At 54.1% G+C, this 18,472-nt stretch overlaps 1 protein-coding gene across 12 annotated transcripts in view; it reads right to left on the bottom strand.

Annotated features, from left to right (window-relative positions):
- Positions 1-18,472, bottom strand: part of Sox13 (SRY-box transcription factor 13) — a 44,709-nt gene that overhangs the window by 9,193 nt on the left and 17,044 nt on the right. For 2 of the 12 annotated variants that reach the window (XM_004862165.4, XM_087193936.1), the window contains exon 2: positions 17,196-17,398. The exons of 6 other annotated variants lie outside the window; for them this stretch is intronic. Coding sequence is in view for 3 of the 6 variants with exons in the window: in XM_021242394.2 (XP_021098053.2) it covers positions 16,746-16,873 (128 nt within the window). In the remaining 3 variants the exon portion in view is untranslated. 4 more of the 12 variants (XM_087193933.1, XM_087193934.1, XM_021242394.2 and 1 more) reach the window with 3 other exon arrangements.

The following is an 18,472-nucleotide window of genomic DNA, read 5'->3' as shown; positions in this document are numbered from 1 at the left end:
AGGAGGGGCAGAGCGGGGCAGGTAAGGCCCTGAGCGCCCCCAGGGAGGGACCCCTCCCGTAGCCACGTGACACCACGTGCACCCGACTACTTTCGGAACCCACAGCAAAGTTAGAGAAGGACTCTGCTGTCCCTGTGCTTGACGTCGTTTGTTCATTTTTTAAGTAGAAAGGTCTAGAGACAATGGGGCCCTAGGGCTGGGGATTTAGCTCAGTGGTTCTGGTCCCTTGCCTCACAAGCATAAGGACCGGAGGTCAATCCCCAGTACCAAAAAAAAAAAAAAAAAAAAAAATCTCCAATGGGGCCCAACCTTCAGTAGTTCCAGCCTGCAGCAGCACTAGGACTGGCTGATGGGGGGTGGGGGGGTGTCTAAGGAGTAGAAGACCTCATGCGTGCGCCTATGTCTGTGTGTGCATGGGTACAGAACTAGCTACCAAAACGTAAAAACCCAGAGGTAGCACATTAAAATCTGGATCTGAACTTCTGGCACAATGACGAAAGTCAGCTGGAATTGAGTGGCTGGCGCTCCTTACACCCAGGCCAGTTTGCCTTCGTTGCTATCACTCCATCCAAAGGAAACCAAGTATTTATCAGCTACCTCAAGTAAGGCATTTATTCCCTCTTGGGGTACCAAGGATGGAAACCAAGGCCTCTTCATGCCAGGCAACCACTCTACCTCTGAGCTACACCCCGATTCCATTATTCTTATAACTGCGATGAGGTAAAAGTGAAACATTTCTTATTTTCAGGTATTTATTAAAAATGGGAGAAATTGGGCCAGGGATTTAGCTCAGTGGTTTCAGCTGCCTGCTGCGCAAGGACCCGAGTTCAATCCCCGGTGCCCAAAACAAAACAAAACAAAAATGGGAGAAATTAGCCAGGGTGAAGTGGTACACACCTGTAATCCCAACACCCGGGAGGCTGAGGCAGGAGGACTGTGAATTCAAGTCCTGCCTGGATAACTTAGTAAGACCCTGTCTTGAAAAATAAAAAAAGAGTTGGGGATATAGCTCAGTGCAAAGGTGCTGGGTTCAATACACAAACACACACGGAAAATAAATTATAGGCCATATTTTCTGTTATTTAGCTGGAATCTCTGGCTTAGGGTCCAGCCTAGAGGCACCTGCATTTGCAGTCCTGTCTCTGCAGCCCATAAACTGGCAGCCTCGCTGGAGATGCTGCCTCCCCTTCTGCCATTCCACTGCCTGGCACCTTGAGTGGGGTGAGCAATTGCAGAGCCTCAGACATGAGAGGATGCCAGGCTGGAGCAGCAGATGCCCACCCTCCCACAGGCCACTCTCCAGGCTCTGGCGGGAACACAAAGCAGGTTCCCACTTTGGACGGGCCCTGCCTTGGCCGATGGACCCTGTGTGTGGTGCTTAGCTTCCCTACACCTCAGTCTCCCGCCTGTGAAATGAGCAAGCAAGCCCCTGCCATGTGGGGCAGTCCTGAGGGTCAGTCAGTATTTACATGTGCTTGGAGCAGCTGGCGGCATAGAAAGCACAGGTTTGGCGTTTGCTAAAGCTTTGCAGTTGAGCTATTACAGTCGTCCCTTGGAATCTGTGGGGCACTGTTTCCAGGACCCGACCCAAACTCCTGCAGCACCAAACCACGGTACTCAAGTCCCCTTTACACAATGGCACAGTATTTGCCTATTACCTGTGAACATCTTCCATGTACTACAACTCCTCCCTGAATTACTCATGACCACTACGATATAAATGCCATGTAAACAGCTGTGCTCCATTGTTTGTTTAGGGAACAGACACTAAGGGGGGGGGGTCCCATTTGGTTGAATCTGGCTCCACGCAGTCAGGTCCGGCTATAGAAGGGCCAGCTTGCATGGATGGGGGCTGGTTTGAAGCAAAGTCATGGATCCTCATCACAAAACAATCTAGGGATCTGAACAACGCTCCAGATGAATCTGATACACACCAGCTAGAGAAGCATTGTCAGTAACAATTCCCAAGAACATATTTGCACGGGGACTGTGGTTGGACACAACCCCCAAAGCTGAACTGTAGAAAACGCTGCCCCAGTGGAACCATACTGGGAGGTGGGGCCTAATTAGAGGCAACTGGCTGTGAGAAGAGTTTGGCTGCTCTCCTTCCTCCTGGCCAGATGCCAGCCCCTTGACTTCCCAGCCTCCAGGATAGTGAGAAAAACCGCCCACTTAAAATGACCCTATCTGTGCTATTCTGTTATAGCAGCAAAAAACAGACTAAGACACATGGGAGTTCAATTTTTAGAAGATGTGCAGGAAAAGAAAATCAGATATATAGTAAAATATCCCTTAAACTGTAGGGGAAGCATGATATAGAAGCACCCACCTATCCTTGGGGAGATACGTTCAATAGTAGAGGCTGAGCCGTGGGTGGTATCAGACCCTGCAGAAATTAATGTTTTCTAGACACACAAATGTAAGACCTTTTCCATCTGAATTACGTACTTCTCATGCACTGTGGCTGTAACTTGCAATTTGAGTAGCAAGAGCACAACCAGCACATACTTTTTCTTTCTTCACAATTTCACAGATTAAAGATTCATTTTTATTGTAGCTGTTAGTAACTTGAGCCTACAATTTTTCTTTTTTCTTGCTGAGAACTTTTCAGCTAATGGAAGCACTTCAGGGCTTCTCTCTGGCCCGAGCCATTTATTAAAATAAGGATCACTTGAACACGAGCTCAGAGGTACCACAACTGCCACTCTGGGAAGTGCACAGCTGCTAAATGACTAAGGAGCAGGTAGGCTATACAACACGGATACACTGGACAAAGGGATTATTCACATTCAGACCGATTCCATCATGCTATTATAACAAAGCGGAATTTAAAAGTTATGAGCATTATTTATTCTGGTAACTGAAACCATGGAAAGTGAAACTTGGGACAACACCGGAGGGGAGCTACTGTATTTGTATAGGGCATCAATCTGGTATAGATTGTATCAATTCTGTAAAACGGTTTTTGTAATGTAACACTATAACTGAATCATGCACTGCTGCAGTGCCAAATACAATAAGAGCATAAAAGGGCATTATAATTGACTAAAATATAGATGTGTATTTGATTGGATTCCACCCTACAGGTCAGACAATGCCAAACTGTCCTGCCCACCCACTTTCAAATTGCAGGGTTCCCCGAGTACCCAGGACAAGGAGGGAAGAGGGGTCTACCTGACCCTACCACGGTCAGCCCCATCTTCCTTAGATGAAGAGGAGACCCCAACCCAGCTTGCCCCGGGGTCCCCTCCCACCACCCGGGGGGCCTGGAGCGCCTCCAGGAAGCAGGCAGCTCAGCCCATCCGGGCACTGGGAGGGGCTGGAAGCCAGGCCCCGGCCCCGGGAGGCGGAGGCGGTGCCGAGTGGGGGTGGGGAGTGGGAGGGGGTATTATCCTGAAGCTGAGGGCAGCAATTACATAACAAACAAACCCCGGGCTCAAGCTGTGAATTAATCAAACCGCTGAAAATAAAACCTTCCTCTCAGGAACTTCAGACAAAAGAAATGAAAACAACCAGGCTGGCTGGAAAATAAAAGGCAGCAGCGCTGAAAGGGGGACAAAAGGAAACCAGACAATGGGGTGTTGGACAAAAGCAATAAAGCCAAAGGAAGTGTGACAGGCGCACAATGCGGGCCTGTGGGCTTCTGAGCCCCGTGGCTCCGGGCCACCTCGCCCCACACCCGCTGCGGGCGGGCCACCAGGTCGCCTCCTCCATCTAGACTTGGGTCTTAAGGGTTTTTCTCCTCCATTCTGCCCCAACTTTATGGCCTTCCAGCTCCTTCCTCAAAGCCTTTTCTCCCATTGCAGCCCAGGGACCCCAGCAGCAGCCGCAGCAGGGAGCTCAGCCAGGAGCAGGATGCAAAGGCTAAGGCCACCCGGCTGGAGATGGGGGGCGCATCTGTCCCCAGAGCCAGGAGGCTCTGTCCTCTGAGCATCAGCTAGGAGGCCAGTCCCAGAGGAAACGTGGGGCCGAGTGTCAAACACGCCCAGGGCTTCAGAGGCTCGGCACACAGGACAGAGGGCATGCCGGCTCATCCCTAACTGCTTATCGATTACAAATTTAAATTGTATTTTGCGTGGATTTGGTTAATTGGGAGGGGGTACTGGGGATTGAACCCAGGGTCCTATGGAGCTACACCTCCAGTTCTTTAAAAAAAAACTTTAAAAAAAAAATTGAGACAGGGTCTAAGTCACTAAGCGGCCCAAGCTGGGCTCAAACTTGAGATCTCCTGCCTCAGCCTCCCACAGAATGCTGGGATCACAGGTGCACACCACCATACCCAGCTTAGAGAAAATACACTGTTAAAATTGCTCCTAAAATGGATTAACTGTTTCCTTCTGTACTTTTTTCCAGTGCTGGGGATCAAACCCATGGGCCTGTACATGCCAGGCAACTCTGACCTGACGCTTTCCAGTGCAGCCCCAGATGTTAAATCGTGATATGGCTCCTGCTGTATTTCTGTTGAACAGCGTGGCACGAGGCCATCTCCGGCTGCCCTGGAGCGCAGTGGCCTTTTCTATCCATACTTCACCCCCTGGCATATGCAGCCGGGCACTGCTGGCATTATCCACGAGGGAGCTGCCTCCTGGGGCTCCCAGTGCCCCAGCACAGAGGAAAGGTTCCTGATGACCAAACTGCCTTGGAGGAGTGGGTAGCTTGCCAGGGGTTGGAGCCCCCCGGATAACTCTGCCGGATCCTGCTGGCCAGACCCAGCCTCTCACTCACGGGCTTCTGACCTACCCGCAGGTGCTGGGCCCATTTAAGGAGGGAAGAGGCACCACCCCCAGTCTCGTTCAGGGAACATGGTTTCTGAGCACCTCCTTGCCTCCCTCTCCTCTGAAGCACAGGCCTGCATAGAAGAGCAGTCAGTGCCTTCTCCCGGGCCGCCCAGAGGGATGAAGTCTCTCTAGGACAAGCACTGAGCCTGGAACTCCCCAAGGGGAACACAACCATCTATCTGAGAAGGGGTGCAAGGGAGGAGCCCTCACAGGCCGCCTCACCTCTGCCAGGGTTACCTGTCTGTCACCTGCGGGACCGGAGAGCGGGTGGACCAGCTGGGAAACTTCACAGGCTTTTGGGTTCAACAACCTGGGTGTAAATTCCTGCCCGACACGGGGAGCTAAAGAACCTCTCAGAAACTGTCCACTCACCTCACCAAGGATTCCCACAAATACCCCAGATCTGCTGAGGTCCGAGAGGATTAAATGGTACAAGGTGAGTACCCAGAATGCTGAGTCCAGGATGGGGAGAAATGCCTCAGGGTCAGGTGACCCGGGTCCATCTGGATCCCAACTCGTTAACTGCTCTGCCCTCAGGGGCCAGTAACTTAACTTCTTGAGCCTGTTTCCTCAAGTAAAATGGAAATAAGAAAATTCAACACGAAGCAGCTAGCCTTCTGTTCACAAGCCACACCCTATCAGATGTACCCATTTCACACTCTATGACACCTGGAATTTGGCCAAGCACTAATGGGTGGGTAACGATACCTTCCCATGCTTGATTTATTTCTGACCTTCACATGTTTGACTTATTTCTGACTCATCCAGTAGCCTTGAGAACCTACCCTATGGCACTCACAGACCTATGGAAATATGCCTGTTTCTGCTCATCAGGGCAGCCCCAGAGCCTAGGACAGTGCCTGGGGCATAGCAGATGCTCAATAAATACCCTATTGTGGTAAGAGCGTAAGGTACAGTGATGGGCACCAGTGACAGGTGATCGATGCCCTTACTGTCGTATTGGATACATGATGCTCTCTGCTCCCCTGCACCCCATTCTCCTCAGTTGGCCCCTCCTTGAACATAAGTTCTTCAGTAACCGAAATCCCACTTGGCAGCAAAGCATACCATAGGCCGCCTAAGAAACATCTGTCATGATTTAAAGTCCCTGTTGGAGCCTCTCCCTTAAATCTCTTCTTTTCCAGTCTAAAAAGCGGCCCAGTATCCACTCACACTTCCTCCCAAAGCATGCTCCGTGCTTAAATCACCCATGTGCTTTCTCAGGTCTTAAGGTCAGTAACCACAGCCTCCTGCCCCAGCACCCAGAAGCCCAGGGCCCTCGGCCCAAGGAGACTCGAGTTACTGGGCTCCCCCGTGCCCACCCTAACGTGGCCCTCCCAGTTCTGCTCAGCTGCCCCTCCGATGGGGGGATGCTGTGGGCCTCACCGGCAGCCTCTTGCCAGCGTTACTCATGCTATAGAAATGGAGAAACAGGTCTGGTGATGCCCTGGGCGTGGCTGAGGCCCTTCCACCGGCCAGGTGCCAAATAGCACCTGCTCGGCCTTCCCTTCCCACTTCTCAGGCCTCTCGTGTCCTCTGTCCGCTTCGCCCTAGCTCACTGGACCACCTTTAGGAGGCAGAGTCCCTTGAGAGGCGAGCGCTCTGGGCTTTCTCCACCCTTGTCACGCAGAGCCTCCATATCTGGGGCTGGCACCTGTCAGGCCCAGGCTCCCAGGTCAGTACCTGGGCCAAGGCAGAGGCACGGCCGAGGAGGGCCCTGCCCAGGGTGCAGCCCCTCTCTCCGAGTCACAGCAGACAACAGGAGCCGGTCTCTGCAAGCAATCCCTGCATCCCCACCGCAGGAGCACAGGCTGAGCCCCTTCCCCCAAATCAATCATCAGCCACTTCCTCCTCTATGTCAATGACAGACCCTGCCGGATGGGAATCAAAGGAATCTTCACTCTCAGCCCTTCCTCCCTCCCAACCACAGCCCCTTCCCTCCAAAATATCAAGATGCAGGGCCGGGGATTTAGCTCAGTGGTTTCGCCACCTGCCTCGCAAGCCCAAGGACCCAAGTTCGATCCCTGGTACCAAAAAAAAACCACACCCCAAAACCAAAATATCGAGATGCAGAGATAAATTCCAGTCATTACAGCATGCCTGACTCTGACCCCAGGGGTACAGGAAGACAGATGCACGGACGGGCAGACCCTGAGGGGGGCCACTGGGCACCCACTCCCAGCTTGCCCTCAGTGGGTGGGGCGGGCTCAGGTCCCAGGGGAATGTCACTTCCTCTCAAGGCCCGGAGAACGGAGAGCCTCGGCTGCCCTGAACAATAGTCCGAGGCGTGGGTGCCCAGAACCGTGCTGGTGCCACATCCTGCCATTCTTCTCCCTGGCCGCACCCTGCCACCCTTCCTGGCTACACCCGATCCTATCTCTGTGTTTACTCAGGGCTGGGAGCTGGGGCTGGCTGCAGGCTCAGGACAGAGCTTTCCTGAGGGCCCTTACTCTTTCCAACCTTGATTCATGGGGTGACCCAGCCAACACCCCCATTCCCTCAGCTTTTCCAGGCTGGTCAATGTGGGATGCACCTGGCCACACAGGCTCGGGGGGCCCGTGAGCTCCCACACCTGCCATGATTGGGGACATGGACCCAAGTACATGAAGGAAAGTAGCAGCCTGGCAAAGGCAGCAGCGGGGACAACCCAGCTCCCCCCAACTGGTCTTCTGGAGTCTTGTTCCAACCCAGGGAGAAATAAGAAAGAGACTGAGGTCCCAGCAAGACATGTGCCTCCAGTCACCCTCACCCCAGCAGCGCAAAGGCCCCTTCCTGTCTCCCAGAGCCTAGGCCAAGCCTGTGCACTGGACAGGGGAGGGTGTCTGGCTTCCTGCAGGGCATGGCCCTACCCCGGGCCAGCACAGAACTGTGTACCTGGGGCTGCCTGGCCAGCTGGGGACAGCACTGAGCATCCTGTAGGGAGCAAAAATCGGTGTGCAGAGGCGCAACACTCACTTGGCTGCGAGCATGGGGCAGGGTGGGGGCCTCTTCTCTCATCTCCCTGCTGGTGCTCTGCGGGCCCCCAGGAATACTCCGGCTCAGGGGACTGAATGGCTCCCCAGGGCCCAGTAGATGGCATCTGAACCCCCAGCCCAAACCAACAGTTTTCCATCTGTTGCCTGAGGCCAGCCACACTACCTCTACCTTAGAATAATAAGCTCTGTTCCAGCAAATGTGGACTGGCCACTGTCCGCACAGCTTACGGGAAACTGGTATTTCTGACGTGAGCCATGGCACAGGCAAAATGAGTCAAAAGAAACCATGACTGCTTTGGGAAGATGGGAGAAGACTGTCTCAAAGCCTTAGCTTCTTCATTATAAAATGGAGATTCCAAGCCAGCTGCGGGGTGTGTGCTGGGAAGCTGAAGCAGGAGGACGCGAACTCAAGTCCAGCCCGAGCAATTCAGTGACTTAACGAGAACCCTTCTCAAAATAAAAAGGGCTGGGGACGTAGCTCAGTACAAAGGGCCTGGGTTCAATCCCCAGTGCTGAGGGGGAAAAAGAAAAGATTCCAACATCTGCTTTAGGATTAGAAGATAATGTACAATTAAAGAATCTGGGGCCAGGGATTTAGCTCAGTGGCGCCATGCCTGCCTCACAAGCTCAAGGTCCTGAGTTCAATCCCCTGTACAAAAGAAGCGCAAGGATCCAAGTTCCATCCCTGGTACCAAAGAAAAAAAAAAAGAGTCTGGTACAGAATTAAAGTTCAGGGAAAAGAGGGGGAGGAGAAGCCCGAAGGAGGAATGGCTCTCTCCCTCCCCGGTATTGCGACACACTGTACATATCTGGTCTTCATCCCACTTTCTGACATACAGCTCCTAGCCAGATGTCTTTTTGTACGATCTTCAGTGGACTGATGGCCGGCAGCCCCAAACAAGGTTCAGGATGGGGCTGGTTACCAGCAAGACCAAAACACATGGTCAGATGAGCGGAGGACCCACACCTGAAGAACTGGGCGCGCGGCTCTCTCTCTTCTCCATCAGGTCCTCCTCCTCCTCCTCCTCCTCTCCTCCTCCTCCTCCTCTCCTCCTCCTCCTGCTCCTGCTCCTCGGACTTCCACCAGCGCGCATGGCACATGGTGAAATGGAGTCCCGGAGACACAAGCCCCAGCACCCTTTCTCGCCAGTCGACTCATGTAACTCTAGGCCTGTGACTTCCTTTATCTGTAAATGGGATGAGTAACACCCCACCATGTGGTTTTAAGAAGTAGCTACTCCGACGGCCGCTATCATGGCGAACTAGATGTGTGGCGGTGCCCGACTGAGCGCTGGTGGAAGCAGCCTGGCGAATCCTAAGCTGCACCTCTTTCACGCCAAGTCTCCACCATGGTGGGGCCAACAGGGCCCACCTCTCAGGCTGCTGGACAATAAGGTGCTGTACACAACGGCTGGCCCAAGGTGGACTGGCACTAAGTACTGTGGTGAATGAAGGAAGCAAGGAGCATATTTCTGGGGACCTGCTGCTAGAGCCCTTGGCCCCAAGCACTGTGTGTGCCTCTGAGGTACTGGGAACAGAATCCTGGGCTCACCCATGCTAGGCAAGTGCTCCACCACTGAGCTACACCCGCAGCCTCCACTCCACTGTCCACACCCACAGACACCTCCACATGGTATTCTGGGGTCCCCAGGGCTCAGGAAGGGTACCTGACCCTTTCCCTAGTTCTTCTCGCTCCTCCTGCCTCAGCCACCCACTGCCAGGGTGAGGAACCCGGTCAGCACAGCGATCGAGATGGGTAAGTGAGACAAGAACAAATGAGAAGGCAGTAGATGCCAGGCACCAAGAAAGCCCCTGGCAGGGTTGGCAGGAGCACAACCCTGAGGCCAGAAGGATGGTGTGCAAATGATCAGCACACATGGGCCTCTTGCCCAGGAATATCTCACTGAGGGCCACAGAAAGGGGGTCAGAGACACACCACGGGAAACACGGTGACCAAGCCCATGGCTGGGCCTGGACACGCTGGCCTCACACCTGACAGCCCACCCCAGGTCTGCACCTCCCTAGGCCGGGGTTCTCGGGGGGACGCCACCCCTGCCTTGAGGTGGTCTAATCACCACCATCTCCCCCAACTAGGCTCAGCCTCCTCAGAAACCCCAACTCAGCAGTGCTTGCTCACATGGCCTTCGCTCTTCCAGTGAACAAAGTGTTCTGATCTCCTGCTCTGCAGAGGCTACGCTTCCTTTCCCATGTATCTACCCCATCGGCAGCTGCAAAAGCAAGACTCTTCTTTTTTTTTTTTTTTTTTTTTTGGTACCGGGGATCGAACTCGGGCCTTTGCACTTGGATAGCAGGCAGCGAAACCACTGAGCTAAATCCCTGGCCCAAGATTCTTTTTTTTGTTGTTATTTTCATGGTCCCCTTTATTTCATGGGTAGTTGTTTTTCCCTTAGCTTTGGTATTCCTTTTCAAAAGAGCAGGGAAGCAAGGGGAAGGAAGCACTGTCATAGTCTCTACTCGTTTACGTCTCAACTAAAATGCTCAACAAACAATCCCCCCAAAGCCTTCCCCTCACCATGCCCAGGACCCCACTTTGCAACAGCAGCACCCTTTGGGAACCGAGGCAGGACCACCCCAGCCAACACTTGGTTGAACAAGTGCTGGGCGCCACCAGTTCAGAGGTGACTCTTGGGACAATCAAATGAAGTGGCAGGTGCCAGCTGGCCACCAACTGGTTGAGCCAGTGGTGTGTACGGCTAAAGACCCCCCACCCAAATATAGCCAAATCTTACTGAGCACTGTATAGAGCACCGTGTACCAGGCACTATTGGGATTACTGCTACATACATTAATTTTTTAATCTTCACATAGTCATCTGAGGTAGGTGGTATCATTATTTCCATTTTACACATGGAAGAACCGAGACCCTAACATGATTTGAGCCTAGGCTCAAATCTAGCACCATAATCCACCTCAGTCAGACGTCAGGGACCGCCCACACAACACAGAGTGCCACTTGGAGGGCTGTAGCTCTGTTGTCTCGGCCACTAGCCCTGTGAAACAGTTACCACTAACTATCCACTTTACTGACGAGGACAGAGGCCTTGCTCAAGGTCACGCACGGCCAGTGAGCGGAAACTGAGACGCTGAATCCAGAGATTAGAGTGGTTTCCCTCTCACTTGCCAGAGGCCCAAAGGCCACAGCAAGTTGTCTCCTGGAACCTGAGCCACTCACTTGTCGCCTAAAGCCCCATCTCCACTGCTCCGTGGTGGCAGGGGAAGGGAACCGGACCTTGGTCCTGGTTCAGGTGATGCAGGGAAGGCAAAGGCAAATGTGGGCAGAAAAGGCCCTGGGTGCACTGGCCACTGGCTTCACCCATGGGAGCCCCGCGGGCTGCCCACACCACCTGCAGAGCCAAGGCGAGGCCAGGCCAGGTCTTCCCCACCCACGAGGGCAAGGCTCCGGGGGACACAGGGCTGCCCAGCCCGACCTCCTTTACCCTCACACTTTTCTGTCTACAGGCTGGTCCTCCATGCCACCCCTTCCCGTGCCCCCACTGCCCCAAGCCCTGCCTCATCCCCAGCTCTCAGTGGCGTCAGCAGGGTTGGGACCCTGTTGACACTCGTGTCCAGTGCTCGGCCGCAGCCACTATTACTTTGTTTTTTGACCATAAGGGCATGTGAGCTCGCTATAGAAAACCTGCAAAATTAAGAGTAACAGGGAGAAGATAAATAAGAAATCACCCTCTTCATATCAATCTGGCCCCTGATCATTTGGAGTATGTTTTTCTGAGCATAGTTTTCTTTTTCATTATTGAGTTCATAAGCAAATTTTTACCCTGTTCCTTTTCTCTCACTTAAAATATATATATATATGTACACATGCACAGATATATGTATATATATATGTGTACACACACACACACACACACACACACACACACACACACGCGTGCGCGTCAGCTGGGCGTGGTGGCATGTGACTAATCCAGGCATTCAGAAGGCAGCTGAGGCAGGAAGACTTCTGGGAGTTGGAGACCAGACTGGGCTACATAATGAGTTCAAGGCCAGTCTGAACTGCCTTGTCTCAAACAAACAAACAAAGATAAAGATCCACTGTGAGATTCCACACCACACCACAGAATGGTTATCACATACACACCCACACACACATACAAAGGAGGGGTCAGGTGTTGACTAGAATATGGAGAATTGCTGGTAGGAATGTAAAATGTTGTAGAAAACATCTCCTCAAAAAATTAAACACAATTACCATATGATCTAGAAATCTCAATTCCAAGTGTATACACAAAAGAACTGAAAGCAGGATCTTAAAAGAGTTATTTGTACAACCTTGTTCAGCGCCCTGTTATTCATGACAGCCAAAAGATAAAAACAACCCAAGTGTCCATCAACAGAAGTGCCTACTACAGGTTGTCTTACAAAGGAAGGAGGGCCGGGGGCGGGTTAGCTCAGTGGCTTCGCCACCTGCTGCGCAAGTGCAAGGACCAGAGTTTGATCCCCAGTACCAAAAAAAAGGAATCTGTGTGCGGGGGGGGGGGGGGGGGGGTTGGCAATTGCACCCAGGACTTGCCATTGTGCTATATAACCAGCCCTTTCTACTTATTTTGAAACAGGATTTCACTAAGTCATACAGGCAATCCTGTCTCAGCCTCCCAGAGTGCTGAGATTACAGGTGTGCACATGGCTGAGACAAATCTTGAGACGTTACTACATGAATGAACCTTGAAACTATGCTAAGCGAAAGAAGCCACTCCTAAGGGACAAATACTGTTCGATGCTACTTACATGAGGTACTTAGAATAACTAAATTCATATAAACAGAAAGGAGAATAGCATTACTAGGGCCTGGGAGGAGGGAGGAATGGAGAGGTGATTAATGGGTACCGAGTTTCAGCCTGGATAACAAGTTCAGTGGATGATGCATGGTGATGGCTGCATAACGGTGTGAACCTACCTAATAATGTCCTTGAACTACATCCTTTAAAATTATTAAAGTAGCACATGTAATGTGACATATATTTTAATACAATTTTTTAAAAATGCAGAACAAGAAACTGCTAATAATTAACACTTTCACAGCCCGTTTAATCTGCAGGCAGGCTGAGGCGAGGCCACAAACACAGTGCCACAGATGGTAGCCACCTGCAGGCGGGGCGCCAGGAGGGCAGCAGGCCCAAGACCACTCACAAATATCTAGAGCGGGCCGGGAGCCAGACCTGCCCCACCAGCTAGGTCTCCCCTCACCGTAGGGGCAATTAAAGGCTTCACGGGAACCAGGGACAAGGTGTACTTAGGGTTCCTCAGTAGGGAGTCAAAGGACCTGGGTGGAGGACGATTTCGTTTCCCCGTAAGGTCAGTCCCTCAGCTTTCCCGGAAACCCTTTCTTCAGATGTCTCTCCTAGGGCAGTGGGTTCAAGGCCAGCAACAGGCACAAGCCCAGCTTCCTGGATCTGCCGTAGAGTGAGGCTCACCCACTGCCCTCCCCGTCCGGGCTGCACATCAACAGCAGCAGGCCTGTGCCAGAGGGTGGCATGGGGAGGAAGGAGGAGACCCCTTGGGGACCTGGACAGCCTCGCTGGCTCACAGGGAGAAATCCACATGCAGTCACCGACGCTGGCTTCCTCCTCCCTCCTCCTCCGAGGCGAGCGACAGACTGGCCCCAGTCCCACTAGCCCTAAGTTTTGGTTCACTTGCTGTTTCCCTTTTCTGATTTCCCATCTGATGCTTTCCTGGTAAAAAGAATCCCAGTTCCCACTTGGAAGTCATCACAGGGCCTTCCGGCCTGCACGGGCAGCCTGTGCTCTGTGGCCAGGGCGGAGCCCCGCCGATGGCAGCCCAGCCAGGGGACTCCTACGGGGATGGGAAAGACACCGCGATCTTTGCTTCTCTCTGTCCAGAGAGGCTGAGGGGTGAGCAGGCCTCACTACTACCCAGGCCCTCCCTCTGTCCCCACCAGCCACTAGGCCCGCTGTGTGCTTCCCTGCCCCCACAGCCTGCAGCCCTGACCCAGGGAAGGGGTCACTGATGGGGTCACTGGAGGCTCCCACACAAAACCAGCTCTGCAGAGAGAAAGAACTTAACCCTCTCCCTCCTGGCCCCGGCTGTCCACCCTGGCGGACCTGCCTGTTCAGAACAATAATCCAGAGGGTCTAGAAGGGCCAGGGTGAGACTTCGGAGGAGAGTGGAAACAGCAGAGGGTCTGAGCTCCCCCCCCAACTCCAGGTGCAGACTAAGGCAAATCGGAGCCTCTGCTTTGCCATCTTTAAAATGGGAATCAAGAACCACACAGCCTCAGACCACAGGGACCCTCAGCACAACAATGGTGTGTCAGAGCACTGGCACCTTGGCGGTCTATCACTCAGGTAAGGGGCCGGCGACACACCTCCCAGGCCTCAGTTTTTCCATTTGCACAGGGCATGAATTACTACTTCTCCCAGAGATAAAAATTACAGGTGGACAAGGGCTTCTGGGCCTTGAAGCTGGAAATAAAGGTGTTGCTAAGCCTTGATTTCCACCTTCAGGCTGCAGCCCAGGGCAGCACATACAGATGCTCCCGGACCACATGATCACAAACTAAGTGCTTCTCGGGTATTTTCCGCAGCAGCAAAACCCCTTTTCTAGAGGAAAGTAAATCTGAGTGGTGGTGGTGGTGGAACTCAACTCAAGATCTATCTGACCAAAACCACAGCGCAAGGATATCTGTGAAGAGGCAGTTTCTCACGGCTCCCCCATCCCAGGGGATCCTCTCCACCTGGGGGGTGCGTGTTGCAGGGACAGCCAGCGGGGCCCAGGCCCCTCCTGCCTGAGGCTGGCCTGTCCCATAGTCAGGGAGGGCAGCCATGCACGCCCATGCCGCCTCCACTTCCTGCCAACCTCCTGCAGGCAGCTGCCCAAGCACCAGGGGTCCAAAGGTTGGTTTGTTATTATGAATTATTAAAACGCATAACCTAGCAGATGGCTTTTGTGAATGTGGTAGCTTCGTGGGTCAAACCAATCCCAGCTACATGTGAATACTGTCGGTTTTACAAAAATCAGCAGTACCTGGTGAGAACTGTCCCCGCCTCCGGTTTAGGGTGGACAGGAAAGGTAGGGCGCTCTGAGACAGACATTTCTGTCACACCTGGCAACGCCCTGCCTGCAGCTGGCATAGGACAGCTTCTTCCCTTTTCTGGGCTGCTTCTTGGGACTAGCATGACAGGGTCCACGACCCAGCCATCCGTACCCTACACGCCAGCCCTGCTCCAGGGCTGGGCACTTGGGACAACAGCACTCTCCCTGGTTTCTCTGAGGAAAGTGGTCACTCCAATGACAGTGACCACAGTAACAAGTGGCAGCAGCAAACCCCCAGATAAGATCCTCAGAGGCAGAGCTCAATAACATCATGGCCAGGGCTACACAGTGCCTCTGCTTGTTGCAAGCAAGGGAAGAACACTGGGGGGCTGAGGGAGGTGCCCCAGAGGACAATGTCAGGCACACCTCACCCTGAAGATCCCTTTCCTCCTTTCCCAGGTCCTACAGAGGCCATGCTCAGGCCCCGGGGAGGGGTAGGAGAGCAGTGCCATCCACACCCCAGGACAAGCCTCACTTACCACCCACCGCTCCTCCACCTGCATCACCAGGTACGGCCCTTCCCACTTTGTAGGTGAAACACTAGCTTCAAGAAGAGTTCTGGTATTTGCCAGAACAACACAGTCCAGGAGAGCCAGGATGCAAACCCAGCAAGGGCCCTTAGTGCCCAGCCTCCCCACCGAGATGGATGGGGCTTTGTCCCCAGGTGGAGCAGGGCTTCCTAGGCCCAGCCCTGGACTCCTTTGCCCCAGTGCCTTTCACATAGTGAGAGACTGGTAAAGTTTACAAGGATCTTACTTATTCAAAAACATACCCAACAGCTGCCTTTTAAAGAGGCATCTAGCGATAGCTGCTGAACCATGGAACTTTGCCCATTTGCCAGGAAACCTCGCAGCCTGGAGGAAAGGGTCACACTCACTGAGCCCCGAGTGACCCAAGCAAGGGGCAGTGTGGGTCTGGGCAGAGAGGGCAAAGCAACATGGCCTTCAGGGCTGCTCGCTGTGGCTTCACATCCTGGAGCCCACTAACCTGGCTGTTAGCAAGCGGTTCAGCACCATTTGAAGGCAGCAAATATGCCTCTGGATGGAATGAAAAGAACAGGCTACTGTTGGGTGTTTTTCACAGAGACCGGCACTGTGGCCTAAATGAACGAGCCACCCATTCTGAAAGTTCTGTGGCACCCCATTGTCAACAAGGTCCCAGCTCCACGGCCAGTGTCCGAGGTTCCTGCTGGGCCTGGTGGTCTCTGTCCGGTCCTGCCCCGAAGGGCACCGTTCTCAGCCCCTGGGCTGGGAGCTCAGTCGTGCTCGCCCCTTCTGCACCAGGCCCAGGGTGTCCTACAGTTGCCCGTCTTAGCAGAACACAGAAGTCACTACCGGAGGCCAGGTCTGTGCCCCACACATTTAATTGAATCGAGTCTGCGTCCGCCCCTACCCCGTGAGCCCCTGGAGAGAGCCTTGCAGGCGGTCAACCCAAGACGACAGGATGAGCAACCAGCATCGGGCAAAGCAGGCACCAGCTATACATAGGGGACAATAAGGTAACAGTCCACACTCGCAGCTGGAAACAGGCCCAGGCTCGCTGGCTAACTCTGCCCCTGACCGGCACCCGGTTCTCAGCACTGGCCTTCCCAGAGTCTGCCAGACCTCTCATACACCAAACCTGACCTCGACCACCACCAGTGGCACCAAGCTTGGAGATGTGGCTGGGATGCACTAAACCACCATTTGGGTGGTTCCCTCTGCCCAGAGCACCCACACCCCTTCGGGGGACCAGGTAGCCCCTCCCTGCAGAGAGGGTTCCCTCCTTCCCGACCGTCTGGCACCAGGGCCTCCTGGGGGACGCAGCGCAGCCCCTGAAGGACAGGGTGCTGTGGCTCCTTGGAGTCAAACCCAGAGTTGGGAGGAGCATGGGAGGGGTAAGGGAAGATGGGGACACTTACGTGAGGGGTGGGTGGAGGAAGTAGGCCCGTTTCCAGGAACAGGGACCAGGGATGTGCCTCGGGAGGCGCGGGGGTAGAGCCCGGCTCAGAGGAAGGGGTGCCCCGGGCGCTGGCCCAGCCTTCTCCATTCTCTTTCGGGGCCTCTACACAGCAACCTGCACACACAGCGCAGGCACCCACAGAGCCCTCTCTGCCACCCCGGATCTCACAGCCACCCCCCGATATTCCACCAGCTCAGCAATTTGCAAGAAGGGGGTTGTTTTGCTCATGCGCGGTTCGTTCGCTGGGTGGCCATCTTGCTTACTCCTCCCGTTCCGGGGTTCTCGCACCTATCTACCTGCTCACTCTCCTCGCTATAGGGCTCCCTCCAGGGCTCCGACCCCGTTTCACCGAGAGAAATCTGAGGCCCAAGGCCCGGAGAGCCTGAGTGTGGGAGGGGGGCCCGCTCACCCTGCTTTCGGTGATTTGGGGTCCCTTGGGAGTCCAATGCCATCCGGAAGACGCCCCCGCACACCAGGCTGGGCTCAAACTGGTCCTGCTAAACCCTCCGCTTGCACAGCCAAGCCAACACATCGTCAGTTATGAAACTGTTGATCCAGACCTCCTTCCGGCCCGGCCTCTTGCCCCGTCTCCCCAAGTGTCTTCCCCCGACACTGGAAAACAGAATGTGCTTGGCTGCAGACCCGGATGTAATAAATTGCTAATAACAGACTCTCAATCTGAAAAACAAAATAATAGGCCTCTTCCTTTCCATCCCGTTCATCCTCAGCACTAGTTCCTGTGAGACCCAGGAGAGAAAGGAAAGCCTCCTCAGGCAGTCCCTGGGAGGAAGTCAGTTTCTCCCACCCTCAGGACCTTAGCCCAGCGGCTGGCTTCTCCCCCTCGCAGCCCTGCCCTCTGTGTCGTGGTTTCCAGCGTCCCCTCTCTAATGGGCGTCGGGCTCACCTTCCAAGTGCCAAGCTCTGAGAGTGCCTGATCCCTGACACAGGTGAAGTAGAGGCGCCAGGGCCAGGGCAGGGGTGCTGTGAGCATCCGATGCTCCTCTGCTAACCCTGGGGAGATCAGATCAGGCCAGTGCCAGGGAAAGCCCCTCGCCGACTCTCTTCCCAGGCACTGAGAGAGGTCACAGGGGTACGTGGGACAGGAGAAAAATGGCACAGGCAGGAGCAAAAAGCCAGAAGCAGTTGTCTTGGGAAAGGGTTGGTAAATGACAAATCCTGCTGTACCCGAGGGGAGGTTCTAACACTGTGTCCCGTGCACTGCTTAGACACAAACTACACGCGCAAGTGGACACGTTTCCCGGAGGGATCCAAGTGGCCTCCTCCTGTTTCCTGCTCTTTCCTCCTCTCCCTCTCTTGCCTGTGCAGTTTCCAGGGCACCTGCAAAGCCACCTGCCCACAGGAACCCAGAGCAATGTCCCCAGACCTACCTCCCAGCACCCGCTTTGCACAATCCCTCTCCTGGGCCTCTTTACCTCATGGCCACCTGAGAAGCACACCGGCAGGGGAGGAGGGAAAGCAGCGTGTCCACATGGGCATGGCCGCACTGGCAAGCTCGAGGGGCATGGAGAAGGGCACAAACATCCTTCCAGATGTGGCCTTAGGCGGGGCTCCCTGAGCTGCCTGGAGACCCAGTGGGATGCAGGCGTCCCTCCATGCTCCCAGGCCTGCCCACACCAGTGTTTCAAACCCAATGGCGAGATGCCAGGGCAGGAGGCAAGCGCACAC

Source organism: Heterocephalus glaber, unplaced genomic scaffold (genome assembly GCF_053883595.1).
Source record: "Heterocephalus glaber isolate CG9 unplaced genomic scaffold, H.glaber_assembly_v1.0 deba00001600, whole genome shotgun sequence".
In the NCBI taxonomy this organism is placed as follows: domain Eukaryota; kingdom Metazoa; phylum Chordata; class Mammalia; order Rodentia; family Bathyergidae; genus Heterocephalus; species Heterocephalus glaber.
This window is presented reverse-complemented; position numbering and strand designations above follow the sequence as displayed.